Genomic DNA, 27,333 nt, shown 5'->3' with positions numbered 1-27,333 from the left:
GAACAAAACTTCCAGAACACAATATTTGCAAAATCCAGAAACCTTGCTTCCAACAGCAAATCCACTGAAATAAAATAATCCAAATAAACTAAGTAGAAGAAACCAAATGCATATAATCCCAGGAGAGTGCAGGCCTCTCTGATAGACATCGATAAATCATGCTCGTGGCCGTGAAGTGTTAAGAAAAAATAGAAATATTGATGTAGGAATGATTCTTCCAGTTTGCTCCAACTTTTGCCTCTTTCGTCTCTGTAGAGGGACTCCCATGGACACCTTAGAGCTGCACAACCAACCCAGACAGCTAAAGGCAGAGTCCAAACAACTACATTTTGACACACTATAGATTTACCACGGTTCTGTCACTTAGGACCTCTTTTCCTAAGGATAAAACCACACCCTTGCTCTGGGTATTTGGAGCCATGAGGATGCTGTCCCCCAAACAGCTGGGGAAGGGTTTTGGCAAGGCACGAGGAGCGGCTACTACAAGGTTCACAGGACAAATGAACAAAATAAAACTCATCAGAGTGAGGACACTGAGGTGAGCACCTTCGGCCGAGATAAACCAAAGCTACGTCCACGTAAGCAGTTCCCAGCTTACATCTAAAAAGAGAAAATGTTGAAACCACCTTGTCAAAGGTAAAAACATTTTATAGTCATTTCTTCTCATTTTTTTTTAAGATTTTATTTATTGATTTGACAGAGAGAGAGACAGCCAGCGAGAGAGGGAACACAAGCAGGGAGAGTGGGAGAGGAAGAAGCAGGCTCATAGCGGAGCCGGGAGCCCGATGCAGGGCTCAATCCCAGGACTCTGGGATCACGCTCTGAGCCGAAGCAGACGCTTAACAACTGAGCCACCCAGGCGCCCCATCTTCTCATTTTTAAAAAGAGATGGTTTTCTTCAGGATGCATTTCCCCTGACAAACTATATTAAACATGAGGATTGGGTTTCCAGGCTAACCCATAAAAACCCATCACTACGAGCTGGATCTGAGTATGAATAATAGCCCTGCACAGAGTTCCCCCCAAGGAGGTCAGCAAACACTCCTGCCCAAGGCTTTTGCTGCAGGGCAGAGCCTCATGCAGAATTATCAAGTACAGGCTGTCTCTCCCTGGCAACCCCAAGACACTATAAATCCCATTTCACTGTCTTCTCAGAAGAATCCCCCCCCATTAAATCCCACTAAAGAGACGGCTAATATTAAGTAGGTTTAATGGGAAGCCATGATTATAACAATAATCATTACCTGCCAGGTACGTAGTACAGAGGGAAAAGCCGAGGCTCCGAGAAATTCAGTGAAATTAAGATACCTGCTGAAGTCTTACTGCTACTACGTAGCAACGGGGTGAGGGGAGGGGCTGGAACCCAGGCCAGTCTGGCCCTCCACATGCTGCCTAGTGCCACTGAGAAGCAGATGTTGTTTTGGTGGAAGGAGCCAGGTGGGCGGCTGTGGGCAAGCCCATGACATCATGGAGGCTTGGGGGGAAAGAGCAGTTTCTTCCTTTTTACCAAGGCTGTTTCCTTCCAGGAAAGCAGAAGGGGCAGACAAAGGAGAGCAGCCGCACAAGTGGCTTGCGCCAGGTGCTCTGCCAGGCTTTCCTGAAGGGGAGGAGACAGGCTCCACCTGCTCCACTTCCCAAACTCCAAAGGACAGCTGGAGACCCTGGGAGGTGGCTGTCCCAGGCTGACAGCTCCCCGACAGAACAGTGGCAAGACCCAAGGTGCTGGGCTCCGGACCCCTGGGAAAGCAGCTGCAGGGTCTGGCAGCCCCCAAAGCCCACCCACCCTCATCAACCGATGGCCAGCCAGTAGTCTGGATCTGTCGGTGGTCCTGCTCTGCTGGTACAGGCCCAGAGATATAGTGCACATCGGCTGGGGCTCCCTCCAAAGCTGCAGGCTAGAGAGTCCATGGCAGAACCCGCCCAAAGGCACACGTCCAAAGGAACACACCAGCAGCTGTACCTAAGAGTTCCAATACGTGAATTACTTTCGCCCTTGTCCCCTGCCCACTCCTCTCTCCTCCTGGCCAGTTAATCCACTGATCCCACTAACAGACCACCAAGCCTATTTCTAAGACTGCTGGGGACAGAGACATCAGTGTCCAGGTCACCACTTTGAGCAACACCCAAAGAATTAACCAGGGCCAACATAGCAACACTTGGTTGGATCAGGAGAAAGTTTTCATAATTGCAACTCACAAGAGCCGTCAGCCTCTGGGCCCATCGCCCATGTAGTCTATATGGGGCGGATTTACTCTAGAGTGATTTTATTTCATACAACGGTAAAATCTGCATGTATTCCATCTATAACTACTTGTGCCACATGATTATCTGTTCAAATTTCTAATTCCTTAAGGAAATACTGCCCCAGCCTCCTGCATGAGTTTCTCTATGCAGCACTCGAACACCGGACCTGACCGTCTCACCCTCACTGACGCCCCTGATACACTCCATCTGCGGGCTACAAACCGTGAGGTCACCGTTAGCTCCTCCCACCCCTTCATCCGCAGCATACTCGGTCACTAAGTTGCATTGTATCATTCATCAAAATGTCTACTGAGTTTATTCCCACCACTCCACCATCTCTAGCCCCACTGTCATCACCCTCAAGAAAGAACCACTCCCCCAATATTACTACTACCCCGATCCTACTACCCCCATTCCTCTTCAAATTGTCCCCACCTTAGTCCTCATTGGGCTTCCAGGACAGGAAATAACCACGTCCTCATGCTGCTCCCTGGCTCCTGACCGGCCAGCCCATCAGTCTAACCTTACCAAGGCCGACCTTTATAAACCGCAGAGGATTCAGCCTCGCTTTCCTGTTGCCCAAATAATCCTCTCTTCCTCACATATGTGCCAAGCTTGGTCCCACATCCGTGCCTCTGTCCCTTCCTCCCCCAAAATGCCACTTTTCAGATCCCATCCAGGTGTCCAGACCAATAACTTTTCTAGATTTTATTGATTATTCCTGCATCTGAAATCTCCATTCATACGTGGTAAATGCCACACTGTTCAAAATTTAATACTCTCTAAGTGCTTCAGGGTCTAACGTCATGACACATCAGGGCTTAAATCCCACCTGTGTCCCACACCAGTCTTTGAACAAGTCCCTGAGCAAGCTACGTAACTCTCTCTCAGTTTCTTCTTCTGTCAAACCGGGCAACCATAGTAATTATAATTTACAAGCCAATTACTATTGTAACTAAAAGAGATAATGTATATAAAAGTACCCAGTACTGTGTTTGACTCCTAGTAGACACTCAGAATTGCACTCATACTCCACACTATGCTAGAAACATCCTTGTCATACTCTACTGTGGTCCTCTGTTTCCCTCCTAAATACTCAGACCCTCCCAGGGCAGTGCTGGGTACATAGTAGGATCTAAGTAAGTGTGAATACTTGCTAATTAACACAAAACAAACTGGTTTTTTTAAAGATTTTATTTATTTATTTGACAGAGAGAGAGAGACAGCCAGCGAGAGAGGGAGCACAAGCAGGTGGAGTGGGAGAGGAAGAAGCAGGCTCCCAGGGGAGGAGCCTGATGTGGGGCTCGATCCCAGAACGCCAGGATCACGCCCTGAGCAGAAGGCAGACGCTTAACGACTGAGCCACCCAGGCGCCCCCAGACTGTTTTCTTTTTAATCTCATCACAGGAAGCCCCATACTCTTGTGCACCTCAAGCACCATCTCTAGTCGAGGCACGCTCAGATTCATTGAATTCTTGTCATTATTGCACTGACCTGCTGTTCCAGCCCTAAAAATAGGTGCTCTTGTTCCCATCTTCCCTGAGCTTGGGGACAAGAGGAGTCCTGGGCTGACTGCCCATAATACTGAACATGAGCAGCCAGAGGCCGGGGCTACATCCACAGAGACCAGCCCTCTCGTCATCTCCCCGAGGGGCATCACGTCCACCAAGATCCCTGTGGCGCCCAGAAACACAACACACAAAACACCCAGCAAGGGCCCAAGACACCTCTCCCTAGCTTGTCAAGGGTCAAGTTTACGACTTTTTAGATTATGACAAAATAAAAATACAGTATTAGCTACTTTTAATGACATTTTTTATTCCAAAATACATATTCATGATTTTTAAAAAAAATAGAAAAAACAGGGGCGACTGGGTGGCTCAGTCACTTAAACGTCCAACCCTTGATCTCAGCTCAGGTCTCCATCTCACAGTGAGTTCAAGGCCCCTGTTGGGCTCATGCCTACTTAAAAAAAAAAAAAAAAAGATAGAAAAACAGAAAAGATGCAGCCTTACTAGCACAGGTGCACAAGACCCCAACCGTTCCGTGTCCTCAACAATCGGTATCCCAACCGTGACAGAGGTGTACTAAGTACTTTGTGAGCACAGGAAAATGGGTGTCTGACTCAGCTTGGGGAGATGGGAGTGGTGAGTGCTTTACGGAGAACATGTGAGCTGGTTTTTAAGGATCAGTAGGGTTTTCCCTGGGGGGAAAGCATTCCAGGGGTTGGGAGAAGGCATTCCAGGCCAAGGGAAGAGCATGCGCCAATACATGGAGGGCCGAAAGCATGGAGCACGCGAAGAACACAAAGTCCCTTGGGCCAAAGGGAATGTAAGTAGAGGTTAGGTGCTAAGTGACAGCACTGGCAGGAAAGTTGGATCAACTTGGTAAACGGATTGAGGTGCTATGTTAGGAAAGCCTGAATGGTGCTTTGAAAATATCTCGGCAGCGAAATGACACAGTAAGACTCAGGTTTTAGAAAAACTAAGGGTGCAATGTGACAGACTGGAAGGAAGGCAAGGTGGTCAGTTAAGAAAACTCTTGTACAACAGTCCAGGCAAGAGATGATGAGGGCTTGCGCCTGGGCCGTGGATAAAGAGAGAGCAAGCTATCCCAGAACCTGGTGTCTAGTGGGATGTAATATAAAAGAGAGGGAAAGCTTTTGACTTTGGCCTCAGAGGACGTGAAGGTGCGACTCTCTTCGGTGGTCCCAAATCCGGGTTCATCGGACACCAGCTGCCTCCACCATGCCACCTAAGTTCAGCCCCAATGAGATCAAAGTCCTGTACCTGAGGTGCCCCAGTGGTGAAGTTAGTGCCTCGTCTGCCCTGGCCCCAAAGATGGGCCCGCTGGGTCTGTCTCCAAAAACAGTTGGTGATGACATCGCCGAGGCGGCCAGTGATTGGAAGGGTCTAAAGATTACAGTGAAACTGACCATTCAGAACAGACAGGCCCAGATTGAAGCGGTACCTTCTGCCTCTGCCCTGACTATCAAAGCCTTCAGTGAACCACCAAGAGACAGCAAGAAGCAGAAAAACATTAAGCACAGTGGAAATATCACTTTTGATGAGATTGTCAATATTGGCTGACAGCGGTGGCACCGATCTTTAGCCAGAGAACTCTCTGGAACCATTAAAGAGATCGTGGGACTGCCCAGTGGGTGGGCTGCCATGCTGATGGCTGCCACCTTCATGACTTCATAGATGACATCAACAGTGATGCTGTGGAATGCCCAGCTAGTTAACTACAGAGGAAAATAATTCAATAAGGGGTCATTTGACCAAATAAACAAATAAACGATGGGGCGCCTGGGTGGCTCAGTCGGTTAAGCATTTGCCTTTGGCTCAGGTCATGATCCCTGGGTCCTGAGATTGAGCCCCGTTATCAGGGTCTCTGCTCGGCGGGGAGTCTGCTTCTCCCTCTGCCTCTTCCTCTGCCTGCTGCTCTGCGTGCTTGCGCTCTCTCTCTCTGTCAAATAAATAAACAAAATCTCTAAAAATAAATAAATAAAATAAAACAAAATATAATAAAATAAAGGAGAGGGAGATACACGCATGCCCACAGCAGCCTTATTCACAATAGGCAAAAATGGAAGCAAGCCAAGTGTCCCTCAGCAGATGAATGGATAAACAAGATGTGGTCTACACATACAATGGAATGTTACTCTGGCTTTAAAAGGGAAGGAAACTCTGACACATGCTACAACATGGACAAACCTTGAAAACATGGTAAGCAAAATAAGCCCATCACAAAAGGGTAACTACTGTATGGTCTCGCTTAGCAAATTGAGACAGAAAATAGAATGGTTGCCAGGGGCCGGGAGGCTGGAGGGTGGGGGCCTGGGAAGTTATTGGTTAAGGGGGACAGAGTTTCAGTTTTGCAAGATGAAGAGCTCCAGAGATGCTTGGTGGTGATGGTCATGCAACAACATGAATGTCCTTTAATGCCACCGAACAGTACGCTTAAACATGATTAAGATGGTTAAATTTATGTTAAGTGCATTTTATACAATTTTTTTTAAAGCAAGAGAGGAAGAGGGAGGCAGAGTTGATAATATTGTACATCTCCCAGCCTGTGGCCCTAAATGAAGGGCAGCACCTTTAAGTGCATTCCAGTCCACAGGAAGAACAATGCAGGGGAGTGAAAACAGAATTCAGAGCCACACAGATGTCCAGGCTCAATACAACTGAGGACACAAACTTTCCCAAAAGGCTCCCTGACAGGATCAGCATCATCTCTGATATTCCTAGACTCTGAAAATGATACAACTTGAAAGATAATCAACAGCAGCCAAAAAGAGATAGGAAGTGACTTCTTGATTATTTGTTTGGAAAAGCGGGATTCTAGTGTATGTGGGGCAGATTACGCAAATACGTCAATTTCATTCCTTGCTGAAAACCCAAAGAAAAGAACAGTAAAGACAGTATGTTTTTAAGAAACATCAACCGTAGCAACAAAATCTGGAAACCGAACTGCAGATAGAGAAGCAGCACAAGACTAAGACAAGCCAACAAAGAGGAATCCTAGCTAGGCCTGCTGCAGAGAAAACCAAGATCCGATCTGACGTCCACCCCAAAATTTCCAAGAGACTCCAGAACTAGTAGCTCCAGGTAACTCTGGAAGCTGGGGTGAAAGAAGGGCTGAAGGAAGAACAATGCAGGGGAGTGAAAAGAGAATTCGCTCTCAGGAAGGAAGGTTTGAAAATCCGTCTAGGTAGCAGTCAGAGCCCCAGATCCCTCCTCTACTCCCAGTGGGCCCTCCCCCACAGGCAACCACTGGAGGTTTATTCTCTAGAGCAGGTAAAAACACGGGACTCGGGTCTGTGGGACAAGGGGCTCAGTTGAAGATAGAGGTTCCATTCTGAATATGCGGAGACTTAGAGTTGTGTGTGTAATGTATATGTGTCAGTCCGGATGTGGACCAAACACACCAACTATTCCAGGTCTTTCAAGCAGGAAGGGATTTAATATAGGGAATTAGAGGGTACGTAATCATGGTTAGAGCTGTGAGAGCCAAGGTCAGAGAAACCACCACTCAGGTTCAGGAAATCCAGATGCACAAGCATCGTAAGAAACTGGGTAGATGATCCCCGCTCCCCCATGGCTGAGGTGGCCTGGAGTCCCAGAAGGATACTCTGAAGCTGATGGGAAAACCCCACATCTAGCACGGGCCACTGCTTTAGTAACAATGTGGCTTCTCCTTCTGAAACTCTCACTGGCAGAATCAAAATCAGAATCCTTCTGTCTAGGGCACCTGGGTGGTTGGTTAAGTGACTGCATTTGGCTCTGGTTATGATCCCAGGGTTCTGGGATCAAGCCCCACACTGGGCTCCCTGCTCTTCGGGGTGGCTGCTTCTCCCTCTCCCTCTGCCCCTCCCCCACACACAGGCTCTCACTCTCTCTCTCTTCTCTCAAATAAATAAATTAAATCTTTTTTTAAAAAGAAAAAGAATCTCCCTATCAAAGGATTCTGGCAACTGTAGCGTCCAGGTTCCCAGCCCCTACAACATGGGAGAGGGCTTAACAAAACGGGGATAGAGTGGAGAACCAGGGGACCATATCCGGCCATATCCAATATCCAGATGCCCAGACCACCCTCATCCTCTCCTCCCACTCAGTTCCCTGCTCCCCCAGTGATGGCAGATAGACCTTCACTTTCCAGGCAGAAGATGACAAAAGTCTCCTAACCAGTGGCCAGAGGAAAAAAATTAGGATGCTAATATTTAAGGTTCTCAAAGAAACATCCCAGCCAAATCACCCTCCAGGGAAGCTCACAGTCAACAGAATAAGGAATTCTCACCTCCAAAAAGGTCAACAATTTCCAGCTAAGTAGCTGCAATTTTTTTTGAAGGACCTCAAATCTCTAAATTTTAATTTCCTTCAAAAAGAATGTACATGAGACATATGACATCTATAGTTGAGCTAAGATTAACAACCAATCATCCAATCACCACAAATGTAAAAATGTGAACCCATAAAAGCCATGATGCAGGTGGAATGTGTCACTGGAGTAACCAGGTGTGCCCATACTATAGAACTCTAGAATTCTGGTTTTTAAAGTATGACCTGGAACCCCTATCATGCCCTCAAGGCCCTTCAAGTGATCTACGAGGTCAAAACTATTTTCATAACATGAACTTATCTATCTTTTCCACTCCTATTCTCTCCTGAGCATACAGAGGCATTTTTAAGACTCTGCATAATATCTGATGACACCGTCACTCTAACAGCTAACAGAATAGAAGTTGTTTTAAACTTTTCTCAGTCTTCATTTCTAACAGGGCAAATATCAATAGACAGAAACCACACGAAAGCTCTCTGGCATCCTCAATAATATTTAAGAGTATACAGGGGCCAAAAATCTTGAGAATCATTGCTATAAAACAACATTTTAGTCAGATGCTTTTGGAAAGGAACTTTTAATATGTGAAACTAATTAGGATGAGTTTAAGTTTATGTTTTCAGAGGGAAAAGAAATAGTCAATGTTTTACTATCTTAAATCTGTTGGTCCCTTAGGAAGGAGATTTTCCCACATAGATCCCCAAATTAAATTACTTTTCCCCTACAAGTAAGCACCATGATGCAAGCCTGACAGCCTGGAAGGTAGCATGCACACCACTATAGTAGCGAGCCCCTAACACGAGCTGTTCCTACAAGTAAATGATCTCAAAGCCTTTCCCAGTGGCTATGTAAACCAGCCAGTACCATGAGGTCCCCGTTCCCCAGAGTTTTACAAAGGAACATGGAGAACCAACAGTGACATCTCAACATCGCCAAGGGATCTCAGAGCTTCAGAGAATGGGAAACAAGCGCCTTTTTATAAAATCACGCTGATGCTGGAAGGGAAGGAGAGGTGTGAGGGACTGCTTATGCTGGTGTCACATTCTCTCAGGCCACCTTTTCAGTGCGTGCAGCTGCTTGTCAGAGCAGGTGTGGCCACGCCTCACTGCACTGGGATCACTCTCTTCTCAGTAGCTGCTGGTCGCGGGAAGGCTTCTCAGGCAGCCCTTCCAGCACAAATACGAACCTGGAAGAGTGAGGGCATTTCATCCCTGGAGCACCCTTGACCAACAGCCCACGGGAGCCAGTGGATAAATATTCCCCTCTCCATGTCCCAGGTGGAAGACACCGAGGCACACTCAACAGTTCCTCAGAGGTCCCTGGACGGAGTGAGCACCAGTGGTCCATCATGGCAGCCGGCTCAATAACTTATTCTTGGGTTGGCTTTCCTTCTTCCTCTTTGTCATCATTCCCTTGGATGTGCTTCCTCTTATGTTCCCTGATACCTTTCCAAAATAAACTGCCCATGCTAAGCCCTTGTCTCAGTCTTTCAGTTGACCCCAGCTAAGACAAGGCATAAGATAGGCTCTCCACTTCATGGGGAGCCAGGTGGGGAAGGGGCATAGTTAACACAGGAGTGGCCCAGCTCCTCTCTGATCCTAAAGCTTGGTAGAAGCCTTCACATCTAGCAGATGTTTTAAAATGAGCAGTTAAATGAAAAGAGAATGAAATGATAGCCGACTATGGAAGAGCAACTACAACTAACTGCTGTGTTGTATGACACAGACTCTAAGTAACGTGGGTTTCACAGGAAACGATGAAATCTCAAGCAGAAGATGATCAAGACAGGAGGGTGGTTCTGGAAAAGGAAATGAGTCTTAGCCACTGGAGACCAAGAGACTGACTTCCCGGGGCTGGCAGCCTAAAGCTGAGGGGAGGCGGGTCAGAGTACATTCAGATGAACGAGGGGTTCAACAACCAAAGGGGTGAGTAGATTTTACATGGTGGTCCATGAAGCCTTGTGAGAAAAAGTGTGGACCAAGGTCTCCCCTTAATCACACCAAACTTTCTACATAACCCCGGACAATCAAACACTTGGGCTTACAACCCATGACTGACTCTCTTTATCTCTTTCTTTTCTTCCTAGAGTGATTACGAATTGTCCGGGCATACTTTACACATTAATTTATTTAATCCACAAAACAACCCCATGAGGTAGGTTCTATTATTGCCCCCATTGCACAGATGGAGAACCTGGAACACAGAGAAGTGACACAGCTGGGAGACAGAGCTGGGGTTAAACCCTGCCACTCTGGCTCTCTCTCACACTGTGTCCCCCACAGTCAATAAAGTCACCACATCCCACATGATAATCCCACATGATTCCTTTCGCAGTGTTTCCCATATGTTGTATCCTTAGCATTTTCAGAACCTGTAACCACAGGTAATTCATACATTTCCTAGGCAGTAGTTGGGTTCCTGGTATATATATATACATATATATATATATATACATATATATATATACATATATATATATATATACATATATATATATATATATATATATATATATATGTATATATATACATATATATATATATATATATCAGATGCTGGGCCAGCTGTGGGGGATAAAGATGCAAAGTCCTCACTCTCCAGGAAGGTCACGTTACACACCTTACAAGAGGTGAACCTACAGGTCAAGGTGAGAAGGTAGGCCTGGGCTGAAATTGGGACGAATTGGTAGGTGAAAAACACAAATTCTCACTCATCCCAGAAGAAGTAGCACTCAGCATCTGCCCTGTGCTAAGCCCTAGAAGGCAGGAAGGAAGGAGAGGACACTGAAATGAGTTACCATACAGTCCCACTCAATCCTCATAAGCAGGTAAGGGATAGCAAAACTGTTCACAGCAGGCCTTAGACATCGTAGATCTGTAATAAAAAATGATTGATTCAGTCTCCCTCTAACAGCACTTTAAGTCACATATCTTATAGTAGTTTTCCATAACTGACCATATTAAATCAAGTTCCATATAAATTCAATGCCCTCATCTTCTACTCTCAAGTCTGACCTCGCTACTGGTTAAATCAATCTTTTTCTTCCCAGTACATTACAAGCAAACAGGAAAACATTCACACTTTATGTGTTTGCCCATGTGATTTACCTTGCTGGATGTTGGTCTTCTTTGTTTCTATCCATCTTTATCTATGGCCATTTTCAGAAGTATCCAACGATTTTTTCTTCCACCCACATGGCTTTGGTCTTTCCTCTACCACAGTCCCATGGCACCTGTAGACTGAAGTCTCTGGGGTGTTTGGCACCAGTGGATTTTACTCTCTACAGCTCTAACAGCCATGCATGTATGAGTTGGCACATACTAGGTGCTCAATATCCCTTATCTGATTCATGATTAAGTGTTAAGTACCATAGGGAAAGATCTCCCATGATCACACACTGTGCGTTAATACAACTTGTATAAAACCTTCTTTCTCTTCCTTCTCATAGATAATGAAATATACTGATTCATCGGCCTTGTAAATAAGCCCAGTCTCCCCAAGGAACTACTGTGATATGAATGGAATCATCATTTTACACTGGACATGATGCTTCTAGAATAGTGTTTGGCACACCATTAACTCCCAATAACTATTTATGGAAGTCAATTAAAACAATCAGCTTTATTTCACACCTGCCACATACTATATAATGTGGTAAAGATTTCCAATAACAACGTTTTGAATTTGAAGAGCAACCCCAATCGAACTATCCTAAAAGACTAGGCCACTTTCTTCTTCCTGGACTTCACAGGAATTCAATTGCTTAACTTAGTTAAGACCATCATCCCTCTCCACCCTGAGGAGCTACTCGTGGGAACCTGCCCATCACTGGGCACAAAATCTGAAAATGGCATTTTCAAATACTTTGTGGAGAATACGATTTAATGACACTGCTGACAGTCACTTCAAGTAGTGTGATCACAATATGCTAAGTATTTAAATACGACCATCTCATTCTACTTAGACCTTTTTGAAAGAAAATAATGAACAAAAAGTGAAATTTTTATCCCCCAAATGATCCGGAATTAGCATAAAAGAAAAACTGAATATCGCAGGGAGGATACGAATTCTGGGAGGCCAATGTGTAACAAACTAGCCAATATCAATCCAGCAGATAATAAAGGGTACTTTGGAAAATTCGCCTCTTATTTGGGTTTATTTTTTTTTCCCTCCAACAATACTCTACATAATGTGAGTAAAATGTGTTCGACTATTGTTTGAAACCTGCCTCAGTCCCTCTAATCCACGCGCCTCGCGGTTGCATTGAGATCTGCCGGGTGACACATGAGATCTAAAGTGGGTGGATAAAAATAACCTGGTCCTCAAAAAGACATGATAAACGCCAGACAGCTGAGTCACTTTGAAGCCCATCTGACTCTGGAAAGGGACATTCACCCTCCTTTTCCTTGTCGCACATATACATGCCACCTGGTGAAAAACACCACCAACCGCCCTGGGTGGAAGGCGGTGATCTGTCGTAACTTCCCCTCCAGTCTCAGGTCACGACCCGCGGCTAAACTTTTAATAATTTATACTAATGCATCTCAGCCCAGGCGATTCATATAGAGGAGTAAGGGGAATGACTGAAAGAAACCATAATAGTCCAGTAGACCCCCTATTTCTGCTGCCCAATTGGAGGGACCCGAAGGTTTCTTCTGACATTCTAACGGGAAGAAAAGGAGTGGGGAGCAATGGAAAGTGGGGGAAGAAAAGCTCGGCGAGGAAATCCGAATTGTCCGGGAGTGGGAATCCCTGAGCAAAGCAAACGGTCCCAGAAAGAGAAGGGCTGTGTGTGTGTCGGCCGGGGGGCGGGGGGATCGATGCGGTCACCCAGCCGCCCTCCGCTCTCGCCCCCAGAGAGGACGCAAACCATCCGCAACGTGCAGTTAGATCAGGGAACTCTTCCATTGGATCTATCTTTCAAACGGTGGCGGGGCTGGGGCCAAGCAGCTGGGAACTGGGGCCCTGTCAGCCTCGGAAGGCTGGCCGAGCAAACCCCGCGGCGACCCAGTCTTCAGCTGCAGCAGCCTCGGGGAAAGCAGCGCCCCGCACGCAGTAGGCGCTCACTCGGTGTTTGCCGAACTGCAGTGCCCCTGAGCCAACTCCGCCGCCGGGGGAGGAGGTCCCCGGCTGCCACTGCGCATCTTCTCCCCCAGCTTCACGTGCCGCCCAGTTGCGCGGCTCGCGGCCGCCACAGGCCGCTGGCACCGCGACCCTCCCCCGAGGCGCCGCGAACGCCGCCGAGCCTCACTTACGGGGGAGTCGTACGAGAAGGCGCACTCGTTCTTGTACACCCTGTCCCCCGACCTGGGCACGCGGATCGTGGGCATGTGAGGCACCAGCAGCTCGCCGATGTCTCCTGCAGCCATCTTCCTGCTGCCGCTGCCGCCCGGCATGCCGAACAGGGCGCCCCGGCGCTGCATGGCCGCGGCGTGCGCCCGAGCGGAGCCGAGCCGGGTCGGGCCGGAGCGCTGGGTCTGCCCGCGGCGGCGGCGGCGGCGGCGGCGGCGGGCTGCGCGGGCGACGGGAGCCGAGCCGGGGCTGGCGGGCAGAGAGGGCCGCGGGGCGGGAACGGGCACCGGGGGCCTGGGGCGGGCGGGCGGGGGTGTGGGGGACGCTGCTATTTTTAATCCAATGGCGAATCGCCGGCCCAGCTGCAGCGTCAGGCGGGGCGCTGGGGAGCGCCAGCCGCAGCGCGCCGGGGAGGGGGCGCTGGAGAGGGGCCCTGAGCCCAGATCCGGCTCGGCGGCGGGGGATTGGGGGCGGGGGACGAGCCCCCCGGGCGCGGGAGCCGGGAGCTGGCGGGGTGCTCCCCTCGGCCCCGCCGGCGGGCTGCAGTGGGGCAGCCCCACGGTGTTTTCTACCCTAGATCGATAGGTTGCGAAGGGGCAACTGCGAGGTAGCTAACACAAAGAGTAGGATTTGGGGGTTTACAAACCGCTTGCTTCTAAAACAACTGAAGATAAAAGCGGGGACTTCCCCTGCCCGGGGAAGGGTGGGACTCGATGTGCAAATCTGGATTGCACAGCGGCGGGCCCAAATCGAAATTTGCGCTGTGCACTTAAGTGTTAACCTCTCTAAGCCTTGTTCCCCACTTTTTTAACATCTAAAGCTCATTAAAAGAGAATAGAATAGGATCCAGTGAGGATGGACATATATTTTTGCAATAATACAGATTTCTTTCTTACGTATGGTGGGAAGGATCAAGATTTTTTCGGGGCGGGGAGAAGCTTTATATTTTTCTCTCTGGAGCGTATTTTGCCTGATTTGTTCGAGGTCCCCGCGTCGAACGTTGAATAGCCTGATTTGAGCATCTTATTCAGACGCACATATTCCCGTCTTGCAGGTCCAGTTCCTCAAAATAAACAATGAATGGGGGGCGGGGGAGATGAATAATTTGCGAACAGAGCTTGCCTCACAGCATACTCTCATTTTCTCCAAAAAATTCTTAAAACATAGGTTCGATTCCGCTGAGGTTCCCTAACTACACCCAGTGTAAAGGACAGGGTACCCTGGGATTCCTGCCAATTAACGGAAAGCAGTAATAGCAAAAAATAGAGAATAAAATGTTGGTTTCTGTAAGGCTCTCTCAAACAAATCAAACTGTGTTTAAAATCTTTTTCCCCCTCCCATTATTTGTGTTACTCTGCCTGATTCTGCAGATGTGCTGGTTTCCGCTGGGAGATGGCAAGGGTACCTGGAATTTGATGTGAAGTAGAAACATGAGCCCCTCTCTTGCCCTGCTTGCCTAAATTTTCATAGCGTCAAGCAAGGCTGAGGCACACTTCACATTCAGGTTCATGGATGATGCTTGCTTGTCCAATTGCAGAGAAAAAGTTTATTCTAAGGCATTCAAATTCTACAGTTTAAAATATTTCTAGATTAAATGCAATTTAAATCAAGACACCGTTTTTCATCCTTCAGACTGATTAAGATATGTTGAGTTGGCGCAGCGTGGGAAATAGGCCCTCCTACACATTATCGGTGGGAATAAAAACGGTAAACAATAACAATATCGACCATAATTTAATATGCATATACTGTTTCCCCAGCAATTCCTCATCTAGACATTTATGCTACAGGGAACTTCACACTGTGTAAGGATACTTGTTAGAGCATTGTTTACAAAAGACTGGGAACAGCCTAAAGATGCCTTTGTAGGAAGTGGTTAAAATACAGCCCTGTTGAGAAGAATGAAGTGATCATTATCTGCTGATGTGGACCAATTTCCAAATCATATTACTACATGAAAAAAGCAAAGTGCAACTCAGTGTGCAAATGCAAGGAATGCATGCAAGGCACTCTGGTGCACCCAGAATGTCACCGGCCTTCGTCCAGTTGGTTGTACCTATGATAAATATTATATATATATATATACACACACACACAGAGGCTAAATTATATATACTGTGTGTGTGTGTGTGTGTGTGAGTGTGTGTATGTGTGTATGTGTGTATTTGTTTGGCCTTAAGATGTCTCTAGAAGACTACGTAAGAAAGTAATGACAGTCAGGCTCTGTGGAAAGGAACACAAAGCCTGAGAGTAGAGAGGGACCTACTGCCAGTCTTTACCCTTCTGTACTATTTACATTTTTACTTTGTGCAAGTATTGCTTAAAAAAATAATTAAAACTCGGGGCGCCTGGGTGGCGCAGTCGTTAAGCGTCTGCCTTCGGCTCAGGGCGTGATCCCAGCGTTCTGGGATCGAGCCCCACATCAGGCTCCTCCGCTAGGAGCCTGCTTCTTCCTCTCCCACTCCCCCTGCTTGTGTTCCCTCTCTCGCTGGCTGTCTCTGTTAAATAAATAAATAAAATCTTTAAAAATAATAATAATAATAATTAAAACTCAATTATACAAAAACTCTAAGTTCAATAACCAGTTAACATGTTTGTGTATATTAACCTCACATACTTACAATGTTTATACAATATTATTGCAACTGGGTAAAAATCAACATGCATTTTGACAAGACTGGAAAGACATGGAAAATTTAAATAGTTATCTTTAGAATTTGGTTATACGATTTTGTTTCTATTTTCAGAATGTCTTCAAAGACGTTACATTTGTTTTATAATATAAACATTTATTTTTTTTAAGATTTTTAAAGATTTATTTGTTCATTTGAGACAGAGAGCATAAGCAGGGGAGAGAGGCAGAGGGAAAGGGAGAAGCAGACTCCCCGCTGAGCCAGAAGCGGATCTGGGGCTCCATGGGGTACACAGTGGGGGACTAGATGAGGGACTCGATCCCAGGACCCAGAGATTATGACCTGAGCCAAAGGCGATGCTTAACCATCTGAGCTACCCAGGCGCCCCTATAATATAAAAATTTATTGAGACACAAAGTAAGAGAAACTTCAATGAATTAAGACAATGTCTTAATCATGTCATTTCAGGAAAAAAAATCTCATTCAATTACTGGAACTTTTTAACTTAATCTTGCCAATTCTACCTCTGAATTTATAACCAGACTATTTTACTGAAAAGTTTCGAGTTAGGAATAACCACGCCTCAGATAAAACCTCATTGGCTCCAACACCGCCACTGCTCGAAGATCATTGAACCAGACCATTTTACTAATGGGCCAGTTTCTCCATGTAAATCTTGAGCAAAGAGCAGGATTGAAGTGATGATGGGTAAACAATTTTCACTTCCAACATAAATTCACAGCCTTACTGAAGACATTTCAGAGGAGCTAAGACGAAGAACTAACTTTTGCCACGTCAAGTGTTGGGCCGACAGATCAGTACTGCTCACCAGCCCCCTCGCAGGACATTCCCCGCGAGTCAGCCCCCCTTGGCCTGGCGTTCAAGGACCTCGCCCTTTGATACTCCTTCAGACTTCAGTCCCACACCTACTCCCGGTAAGCTCGATGATATTGTCCCAAGGATAAACGCGCCTGTCTCCTAGCCTTGGTTGAAAGCTCTCCGCTCTCATTTCAATCTTCTCAATCCTTTCAAGCCTTTTCTGACTGCTCCAACCCTCTGGGACCCATCTTAAACACAGACAGCCCCTGTTGCCTGTATCCGTCACTGCATTCTGCCAAAGAACATCTTTTGTACGTTATTCAATTACTCTGGGTTCCATATCTTTTCTCTCTATATGAATAAGACACTCTTCGAAAGAATTTATTTCTCAGGATGCCTCGGTGGCTCCGTCGGTTAAGCTTCTGCCTTCAGCTCAGGTCATGATCCCAGCGTGCTAGGATCGAGTCTGGAGTCGGGTTCCCTGCTCAGCGGAGAGCCTGCTTCTCCCTCTGCTTGTGCTTTCTGTCTCTCTCTGACAAATAAATGAAATCTTTTTTTAAAAAATGAAAGAAGTTATTTCTCTTAGTGTCTTTGCACGTTGTGGAATATTGCCAACCCAAAAAGTTACTGCTCTGTTTATTTTAGGCACTCAATAAGTACCTACCAAGTGAATGACTCACATCTGTGACACTGTAATAGATATGTTTTGCAGTCAGCTTTGTGTCTTTTAGGTAAATTCATTGTTTCACAAATTTTGTTCCCAGAACCGATGTAGGTTACATTAAAGCATGACATGAATGTTACTGTGACTAATGCCAAAAGGGGAACTGGGGAAATCTACAGAGAAAAAAGATATCTTAATTATTTCAATTAATGAAGTAGCTCTTGACCTCAGATGTCCTCCAGTAGTGTGCAGTGATCTAGTAAAGCCGCGTATGGTGATAGCTTGTGGTGGAGGCATATCCATAAAACGTTCCATCCTGGCCGATAGCCTCTGCCGGAAGCACTGGTTATTAAGTGTAAAACAATAGGTCACTGCTTAAGAAATGTAATACGCACTCTAATGAATCATGGAACTTTACATCAGAAACCAGGGATGTACTGTATGTTGACTAACATAATATAATAAAAAAACATTAAAATAAAAAAAAAGAAATGTAATACGTTTTCCATTTGAGAAAATTCTACATAACCATCAAAAGTCATGTGATATAAGAATATTCATTGACATGGAAAAATGTTCACTATAATGCAAACTTCAAAGACGGGTTATAAATGAGCATATACACTATGATTCTGTTTAAATACACACACACATATATACATAGTCATAGCACAGAAAAGAGATTAGATTGGAGTAGGCCATATGTTAATGGTGGTTATCTCTAAGTGAAAAAGAAATTTGTGCTTTTCCGTGTTATTTAAATGTTTTGCATTAACTATCCATTTATTTTTCTTAATAAGGGGAGATGTTAACTTTTTACACTATTACTGATTATATCAATTTCTTTTCCACCTGCCCTCTTTCTAGCCTGCTTGTCCCCTTCACCACCCATGTAAAACTTAGCAAGTTTTTGCTTAGGTTTATGGGCAGTGTGCGTAACTAGAAGGGAGGTTCACACTGGAATGAGCAAACTCCTTGAACAACTCTTACATCAAGATGAGCTAAGCTGTTACTTAGTTTGAGAGGAAATCTGAGATCCCTGTTCACATTTTTGGGTTCTGTGATGTGTAATACTCACCACAGTTCTTCCAGAAGCCTGACTCATAAGTTACTCATAGAGATAGGTAGGCATACTGCCTTTTAGGCCGCTCTGACACAATCCCTACTCATGCTCATTTGCCATTTCCATGTGCACACAAGAAGACATGTCCTCCAGTCAGGTATAGAAAAGCCTGTTATAAACATGGTAAAAAAAGGAAAAAAATATATATATATGTATGTATATACATACACACATACACACACACGCACACACACACACACACACACACATACACACCCCCCATGGGGCCACAGGTCACTTTTCAGGTATCCTAATAAAGCAGGTTACCTAAATATGATACATATTGGCTCCAAAATCCAAAGAAACTCATCAAACATTGTGCCCCATTCTTTTTAAAAAAAAAAAATTATTTATTTGAGAGAGAGAGAGAACATAAGTTGGGGGGGCAGAGGGAGAGGGAGAAGCAGATTCCCCACTGAGCAGGGAGCCCAACAGGGAGGGGGGCTCTATCCTAGGACCCTGAGATCATGACCTGAGCCAAAGGCAGACGCTAAACCAACTGAGCCACCCAGGTGCCCCATGCCTCATTCTTAGAGCGAGGGAGCTCAAGATGAAGAACTTGACCTTTATTCCCCTATCTTATTAAACTCCGCTCTGGAATTTCACTGGGATGGCAGTCCCTATATTTCCCAGAATATATCACCTACCCTCTGTCACAGGACACCTGCCTCTTCCTGCTTTCCAGGTCCTGTCTGCACATTGTCATCACTCTAGGGGTTAACATGATGTCCTACAGATGTTGACGGCCAAGGTGAAGAGTCAGTGCACCGCAGCCCATGGACCGAATCCAGCCTGCAGTTTCTTTTGTAAGTTCTGTTGGAGCCCAAGCACACTCTGTTTACACACTGTCTCGGACTGCTTCTGTGCTACAACCACAAAGTGCAACAGAGACCATACAGACCCAGGATATTCATGTCCGACCCTCTACAGGAAAAGTTTGCCAGCCCCTGGTCAAGATCCCTACGGTTATATGGTATGATCCAGAATCGGAGATTTGGTGTAACCTTAGACTTGTGCTGCTTATCCTCCAGGTGATGGCAAACCTGTTTATCTGAATGGAGCAAATACTTTCACCAGATCGATAGCTGCAAACCGAATGCCAGGAGATGTATTAATTTGCTTCAGTAAGGAAATCGTCTCTGGAATATCAGCCAAGTTGAAATCACCAACTTGTCAACTTTACCACAGTTCACCATCATTCTTCATTCTACTGGGAAAAATAATAGGAAATGATGGGGGAAAGAGTGGGAATATGATGCAATCACCAACTCTGTCTTCCTGGTCTTTGATACTGGCATGAATTCACTTGAAGAGCAGCTGTGTTTCGTGTTAACACTTTTGTTAGAGAAGAACACCAGTGACATCCTCTTGGTCTTTCCTACTATAGTAATGATTACTCCACAGGTAAGGGAGCCATCGTGGAGATTCTACAATTCGCTAAGGTTAAGTATGCCAATACTTTCAAGAACTGGCGTACTCTCCACAGGAGGAGCTTGGGTCCCTCCGTGAGTGGGATCAGAAGCTCATACATCATCTATTTCCAATAAGCCTCCCCTCTGGCAGGTAGGAGTGGCATTCCACCAGGCTATCGTTTCCATCAGAGCCAGTGTCCGAGAGTCTCTAACAAGTTTGGATAGTTCTCATCCTCCAGGGCAGTTACTAGGGGAGTGGTTGCAGGGAAGGCCACAGGTAGGTTCGTAGTGTCCATATTCGATAATACTGCAGCATCTTTCCTGAGGAACTCAGCCCCCTCTTCAATCAAGAAGCTCTATGGTGTCAACTTACTCCTGTCTGTAACTGTGACTATTCAGCGTGGTGGCTTGATTCAGGTCTTTGCTTGCTAAACTTGGAGATGGGGAGGGTGGGCTATATCTTAGTGGAATGTCCACTGCTTGCACTCCTGGGAGCCCCACAAGAAACCATAGCCAGAGTTATCTGTGAATTAGCCATTTCCTGAGATCTGTTCATCATGTTTGGACTGCTGCCTAATACCATAATGACTCCAGCTTTGCTCCTGGCAGTAAATTTCTACCACCTGAGGTCCATCTAGGACTCCTCCCAGCCCCACAGAAATCAGAAAGCTCACTTTAGGGCCAACTCTTGTCAGCAGCACTCAGACCCATTGGAATGATGAGCAAATTACCTTTGAAAGATTCTGAGCCCCACTGGAGACATATCTGATAGATCAAATTCAGCATTTCTGTATCTTCAGTCCCTTCCACTATGCTATGTCAAGGAACTTTTAACCCTTTGTCACCATCTAGCATGAGCCAGCATTTGGGCAACCAATTTTGCATTAGGATCATGCCAATACTAATACATTTTATACAGAATGTCTGCTGAGTAAATCCATATTAATCAAATTGGCCTGATCCAAATTCATGTTTTGCCCTCCTTGATCAAATATCCTCAAAATTCATTCCCACAAACATTGCCCCATTTTATAGAATTTGCTAATTCTTATGATTCCTTTGAGTATAGCAGCTGAACTCCTTCCACTCTGATTTTGCAGTTTACTTAGGGACCACGTTGAGTTACCAATGAAAATGTTTATCAGTAGAAAACACTGCAGGGTTGGACAATGGGAAAAATGCTAATGAGCCTAAAAGGGAGTATAGCTTTCCTAGAAAAGGAAAGTGTGTTAGGGGGGAAGTCCAGAAGGATTTCAGAATTGGGGATTCTCCAAGTCTCCTACATACTCCTAGATTTCCCTGGTTCAGTCATGGGTATCCTACTCTTCTCTCATCTGTGCCATAACTTGAACATAAAATACATGAAAAAAAAAATAAGTGAGACAGCATTTTCAAAAGTTTAATTTGATTTTCAGGAATCTCATTCTACGGATGCAAGCAGAAAGCAATCATTTTATCATGGTCACATAAAGACTTTGAGATTCGTCCTATTCCTTAAAGACTGTAAATACTCGAGCATGCCCATCCCTTGCATCAAATTATCCAATGTCTTTTAAAATAGAGCCCTGACATTTCCCTCTCCCTAGGGTCTAGGGCAGCCACCTTTCCCCAGAGCTACATGGCTCTGGACACACAGTCACAGATGACACAAGTGCTAACTTGGTTGATCTATTTCACCACTGAGTATTATGGGCTGCTATTTTCTATCTTGAAATCTGAATGGAAATCTAACTGCCTTCTATCCAATTTGTAACTGAAAAGCAAATCCAATACTCCCTCATATCCTCAGGATCTGCTGCTTGCAAACATTCTCTGAGACTGACAAAGTTTGAGTTCTTCTGTTGTAAGCAATAGAAACTAGCTCTGACCTATGTAAGCACTATGAAGGAATGTCTTGGAAGACTTATGGATAAACTTCCAATACTGAAGGATAGATTGAACTATCAGAAACCAAACGTCCAAAGTCACAGTAGCAGCCACTTAGAGACTTTGTTTCCAGAGGCTGCCACCTGTTGATGTGACAATAATTTCATCCCATCCATATGTGTCTCTACTCAAGATCCAGATTTTTGTAGTGGGAAAGGGGCCATTCTGCAAAGAAGGTATGCTGATCAGCAATACCTACATACATACATACATTCATACATACATTCATACATACATACATACATATATACATTCATACATACATACATACATACATTCATACATACATACATACATTCATACATACATACATACATATTACTATACTCATCTTGCAAAATTTGCTACAAGGATATGAAATATTTGTAAAGTACTTGGCAGACTTCTTGGACTATGCTAACCATTCTTATTATTTCTATCATTGTCCACAAATCTGACTCCTTTCTTCCTCTCTGTGGGAATGACTGCAGGCTACTTTGGGGAACTGCTTTCCCCCGTATATATTTCTAAGAATGTCGAGTCTACTCAACATTCATTGATCACTTCATGAACATTCATGCTTTTTACTTTTGCTCTTGATGAACCCTAGTTGGAATATTCTCCTCCATTCTTTAAATGTATCTAAATCCCACTTGCCCCACATTTTTCAGAAAGCCTATCACATACATTTACTGCCTGTGCCGCTCATGAGCTACTAAAGTATATATGTTTTTTAATCTTTGTTTATGCACTGTCACCCTAACTAGAATGCAAGTTGCATGAGACCAGAGATCTTTGTAATATGTCTTTGTATCCCCAAGCCTAAACCTTGCTTCTACATAGAGAAGTTGCTCCAAAAAATTTTGTTTTTAAGAATGTTTATTACTGTGAAAAGATTGCTAATTGATTTCCAAAGCTGAGCTCTCCTTCTCCCTTAGAAAAATCAATCAGTTAATGGGCTCGGGGGGGGGGGGGGCGGGGAACTAAATGTTCCAACTTTGCATCTCAGTGCAGCTAGTATGTTCTAGATATTAAGATGTAAGCAGAAGGTTATGGCTTTCTGAAGCCTGGCTTCTGGATGTAATGCCTGAAGCTCCCGCAGCCATCTTGGAACTTGAAGTGACCCTAAGAATGGAATCCAGGTGTGACAGAGCATAAAGATGGAAAGATACTGTGTCCTTCATAGTTTCTTAGAGCCACATACTAGTTAGTCCTGGGCTACCTACTTCTGAATGGTCTTACATAAAAGAAAAATAAAATTTTATCTTGTTTAAGTCACCTTTTTTGAAAGGCATAGTCAGTGGCGAATGCTCTGTTACAAGTAACTAAATACACTTTCTAAATGATACAGCTACTATTAGAAAACACAGACCAGTTTTTTAAAATTCTTATCACTTAGTACATAGCACTAAGTAATTATACTTTATTAAAAGCTCCTATGATCTCCTGACTCATACAATAGGCTGAATAACAGCCCCTTAAAGATATTCAGGTCCTAATCCCTAGAATCCGTAAATATTATCTTACATGGAAAAAAAATGTGCTTGACATGTGTGATTAAATTAAAGATCCTGAGATGGAGAGATTATACTAGATTATCCGAGTGGGTCCTAAATGTGATCACAAATGTCCTTATAAGAGAGGGGCAGAATGAGCTTTGACATACACAGAAGAAGAAATGGCAATGTGACGACACAGGCAAAGATTGGAGTGATAGGGCTACAAGCCAGTGAGTGCTGGCAGCCACCACAAGCTGGAAGACCAAGGACAAACTCTCTCCTGGAGCCTCCGTAGGAGCATGGCCCTGGCAACACCTGACTTCAGCTCAGTGATACTGACTTTAGGCTTGGCTTCCAGAACTGTGAAAAAATAAATTCTGTCATTGTAAGCCACCACATTTGTGGTAATTTGTTCCAGCAGCCATAAGAAATTAATACAACTTGAATTACCTGCCACAGACAATAACCAGCATACTGGAGGAATGCACAAAATAAATTTAAAGGACAGACTGGTTTGGAAAGAATCAAGGATCCAGGAAGTTTATCACTGGAAAGAAAATGACATTGCAGGCAGAGGGAGCAGGGCAAGGACTTTGGGTTTCCTCCTTACAGGCAAGGGAGGATCACTGAAAATGGTGAGTAGGAGAGTGACACATGAATCTGACCTTCGAGGAAGACGAGGCTGGTGGCTTAGGCTGCAGGGGGCACAGCTGCTGGTAGAAAGAGCCTGGAGGGGGATCCTTCCTGGAGTTGGAAGAAGCCATCCAGCAGGAAATGACTGAACCGGGGGAAGCCAGGGGAAATCATGTTTTTGTGAGAGAATTTGCACAATACAAATCAACAGGACATTGATTTGGGAGAGCGAAGGCCAGTGATCTACTCCTAGCTATGGCTATCCAGCTGTACTTCCTACCTGTATCACCAGAGAGAACTAATTAACTACTCCAGACTGGACTGTGTCTCTTCATCTGTATTCAGAAGATTAAAAAAAAAGATACTTTCTTGGATGAAAAAAAATTATATAAGAATCGCACCTTCCCTTTCCTTCCTCTCACTTTCATTGCTTCCTGTATTTTTTTTTAACTCAGATATCTCCTAACCCTCCTGAAAGGACGCCATGACAAAAGACCACAGTGGGAGAGAGCTCCAAAGTACTGAGGAAGTCAAGATGTGCTAATGAAACTTCTGACAGATACGCATGGTGTCACTCATTATAAACTGTGTTGTATCATTTTCAGTGTCACATTGACAGCCCCATCAAATTAAGTAGTTTGCAAGAATAGCTTAAATATATGAATATTTCTCAAGAAAAGTGTGTTCTGGGGCGCCTGGGTGGCACAGCGGTTGAGCGTCTGCCTTCGGCTCAGGGCGTGATCCCGGCGTTATGGGATCGAGCCCCACATCAGGCTCCTCCGCTGGGAGCCTGCTTCTTCCTCTCCCACTCCCCCTGCTGTGTTCCCTCTCTCGCTGGCTGTCTCTATCTCTGTCAAATAAATAAATAAAATGTTAAAAAAAAAAAGTGTGTCCTATGAGGCTGTCAGGAGAAGAAGAAGGTAAAGGACAATAAAAGGATGAGGAGGAGGAGGAAAGGGGGGAAAAAAGAGGGGGAGAGAAATAGGAAAAGAGCAGTAATGTATTGAGCTCCTGCTGCACCAGGGGCTACATGTGTTATGCCATATAATCCTCGCAAAACCCTACCTTGAATGAGTCTTACATCTTTTTTCCACCATCATAGTCCTAACAACAGAAACAATACGAAAACACTGAGACAAAACAGGAGGTAAAGCTCACAAATTATCCCAAATTCTTCCACTCAGAACTACTGTTGTTTACAGTACGAGAACTTCACTCTAGCTCTCTCTCCATGTATTTCTATAGATTACAAGGTGGATGGAATGGCTAGTCGGAAATAACTTTTTTAAAATGGGAACACGTGATATCTGAAGCAAGCTTGGTTTTTCTACCTTATAAATGATCTGATTTTTCTACCTGGAAATTTCCCCTACCCCCATTTTACTTTAAAAACAGTTTTTAAGTACAATACAGTGTTATCAACTACAGTCACCATGTTATACATTAGATCCTCTGTCTTTATTCATCTTATAGCTGAGAGTACCCTTTTTCCAACCTCTCCCCATTTCCCTCATCTATAAGCCCTAAATGCTATCACTGAATCAGGATATTTTTTAGCATCTATTTTTCCATTGTTTCCTAGAACACAGTAGGTCCTTTTTATCATTGGCTTAGGTTCTTCCTTTATTTCTTAGAAATTTCCCTTCGTGGGGCACCTGGGTGCCTCAATCAGTTAAGCATCTTGATTTTGGCTGGGGTCGTGATCTTGCGGTCATGGGATCAGGCCCCGCTCCGGGCTCTGCACTCAGTGCAGCCTGCTTGAGATTCTCTCCTTCTCCCTCTGCCCCTCTGCTCGCGCTCTCTCTCTAAATAAAATCTAAAAACAAAGAGGGAAGGAAGGGAGGGAGGGAGGGAGGAAGGAAAGGAGGGAGGGAGGGAGGGAGGGAGGGAGGGAGGGAGGGAGGAAGGAAGGAAGGAAGGAAGGAAGGAAGGAAGGAAGGAAGGAAGGAAGGAAGGAAAGGAAAGGAAAGGAAATATCCCTTCTTACATCTCCATCTCAGGGATTTCAGTGCTTGCTCCTACTTCACATTTCATCTTCAACATGATTTGGACTGGCAATAGGGGGCAGAAGCCAAAGCAAGGGAAATCCAAAGCTCACAGTAAAAAAAAACATCAAGCACACAAGAAAAAGCGTGATTAGTGATGACAGCTGCAACAACCAATACACAAAACATACCTGCACGACTTCAGGTACTTGAATTCTCAGACTATAAAATAACTCTGATTATCGTGTTCAAAGAAATGGAAGACAGATTTTTAAATACCGGCAGGGAACATAGGACTTTCTGAAGAAATGTGTTTTGTTGGTATTAATCATCTTTTATTGCAATTCAATGAGGACATCAAACAATTTAGTAAACAGTGTCAAATGCCAAGATCTGGAATGCTGAACAAAGGTATAAGGTCTGTGCTAAGTGGGAAAGAATATGCTGAGAATTACAGTGTCGAAAGAAGCTGTCACAAAATCATACCATCAGGCTGACAACAGATTTGAAGTTGAGAAAATTGATGCCCTCTTATGAGGCCTACGGGAGTGTGAATTGGTCCAACATGAACAGGAAGGCAACTTCGAAACATGTACCAAAAACCTGAAAACATCGTCTTTGGCTAAAATTTCCCTTCTGGGAGTTTATTCTAAAGAACCAATTCAGAATGCATGGAAAGAAGGACGCCTAGGTGGTGCAGTTGGTTAGGCATCTGACTCTGCTCAGGTCATGATCTAGGGGTCATGAGATCGAGCCCCAGGTCAGGCTCTGCACTCAGTGCAGAGCCCGCTTAGGATTCTTTCCCTCTGCCCCTCCCCACCACACCCTTGCCCTGCTCATGCTCTCTCTAAAAAAAAAAAAGGAAAAATTTAATTATGATATTAGAAACAACATAGATGCCCCAAAACAGATTGTTAAATAAGTTATGCACATCCAAGGGAAAGGAGGAGACTGGACACTTAGGGACAGATATGCTAAACGAAAGTCACCGAGTCCTGTCACTTCCCCTCTGAGACCGGTGTGCTTCTATTTATTTATTTTTAATTCCTTTTGAAAATCTGGTACAACTTTTATTTGATGCAACCTCAGGCTACTTACTTTACTTAACCTTTCTGGGCCTCAGTTTTCTTATTTAAGAGAAAATAGTCAAATCTACACTGCAACATTATTGTAAGAAATAAATCGGATTAAATAGACAAAGTACAGCGGCGCCTGGGTGGCACAGCGGTTAAGCGTCTGCCTTCGGCTCAGGGCATGATCCCCGCGTTATGGGATCGAGCCCC

General features: G+C 44.8%; 1 protein-coding gene, 1 long non-coding RNA gene and 1 pseudogene across 3 annotated transcripts in view; 1 reads left to right on the top strand and 2 right to left on the bottom strand.

Annotated features, from left to right (window-relative positions):
* The window catches only part of USP13 (ubiquitin specific peptidase 13), a 110,390-nt gene extending 96,733 nt beyond the window's left edge, over positions 1 to 13,657 (bottom strand). For both annotated transcript variants that reach the window (XM_045788710.2, XM_087861420.1), the window contains exon 1: positions 13,341 to 13,657. In XM_045788710.2, coding sequence (XP_045644666.1) covers positions 13,341 to 13,508 — 168 coding nt within the window. In that variant the 5' untranslated portion in view covers positions 13,509 to 13,657. The remainder of the gene's footprint in view (positions 1 to 13,340) is intronic.
* Positions 4,992 to 5,488, top strand: LOC123786419 (large ribosomal subunit protein uL11 pseudogene; annotated as a pseudogene).
* Positions 13,658 to 15,092: 1,435 nt separating the features above from the next.
* Positions 15,093 to 25,891, bottom strand: LOC123786416 (uncharacterized). The gene is made up of 2 exons (XR_006777962.2): positions 18,572 to 25,891; positions 15,093 to 17,835 (listed from the first exon to the last, which is right to left on the bottom strand). It is a non-coding gene; the product is annotated as an uncharacterized LOC123786416 (long non-coding RNA).
* Between the last annotated feature and the right edge of the window lie 1,442 nt (positions 25,892 to 27,333).

This window comes from Ursus americanus, chromosome 4, assembly GCF_024610735.1.
Source record: "Ursus americanus isolate L20-20 chromosome 4, mUrsAme1.1.p, whole genome shotgun sequence".
NCBI lineage: Eukaryota > Metazoa > Chordata > Mammalia > Carnivora > Ursidae > Ursus > Ursus americanus.
This window is presented reverse-complemented; position numbering and strand designations above follow the sequence as displayed.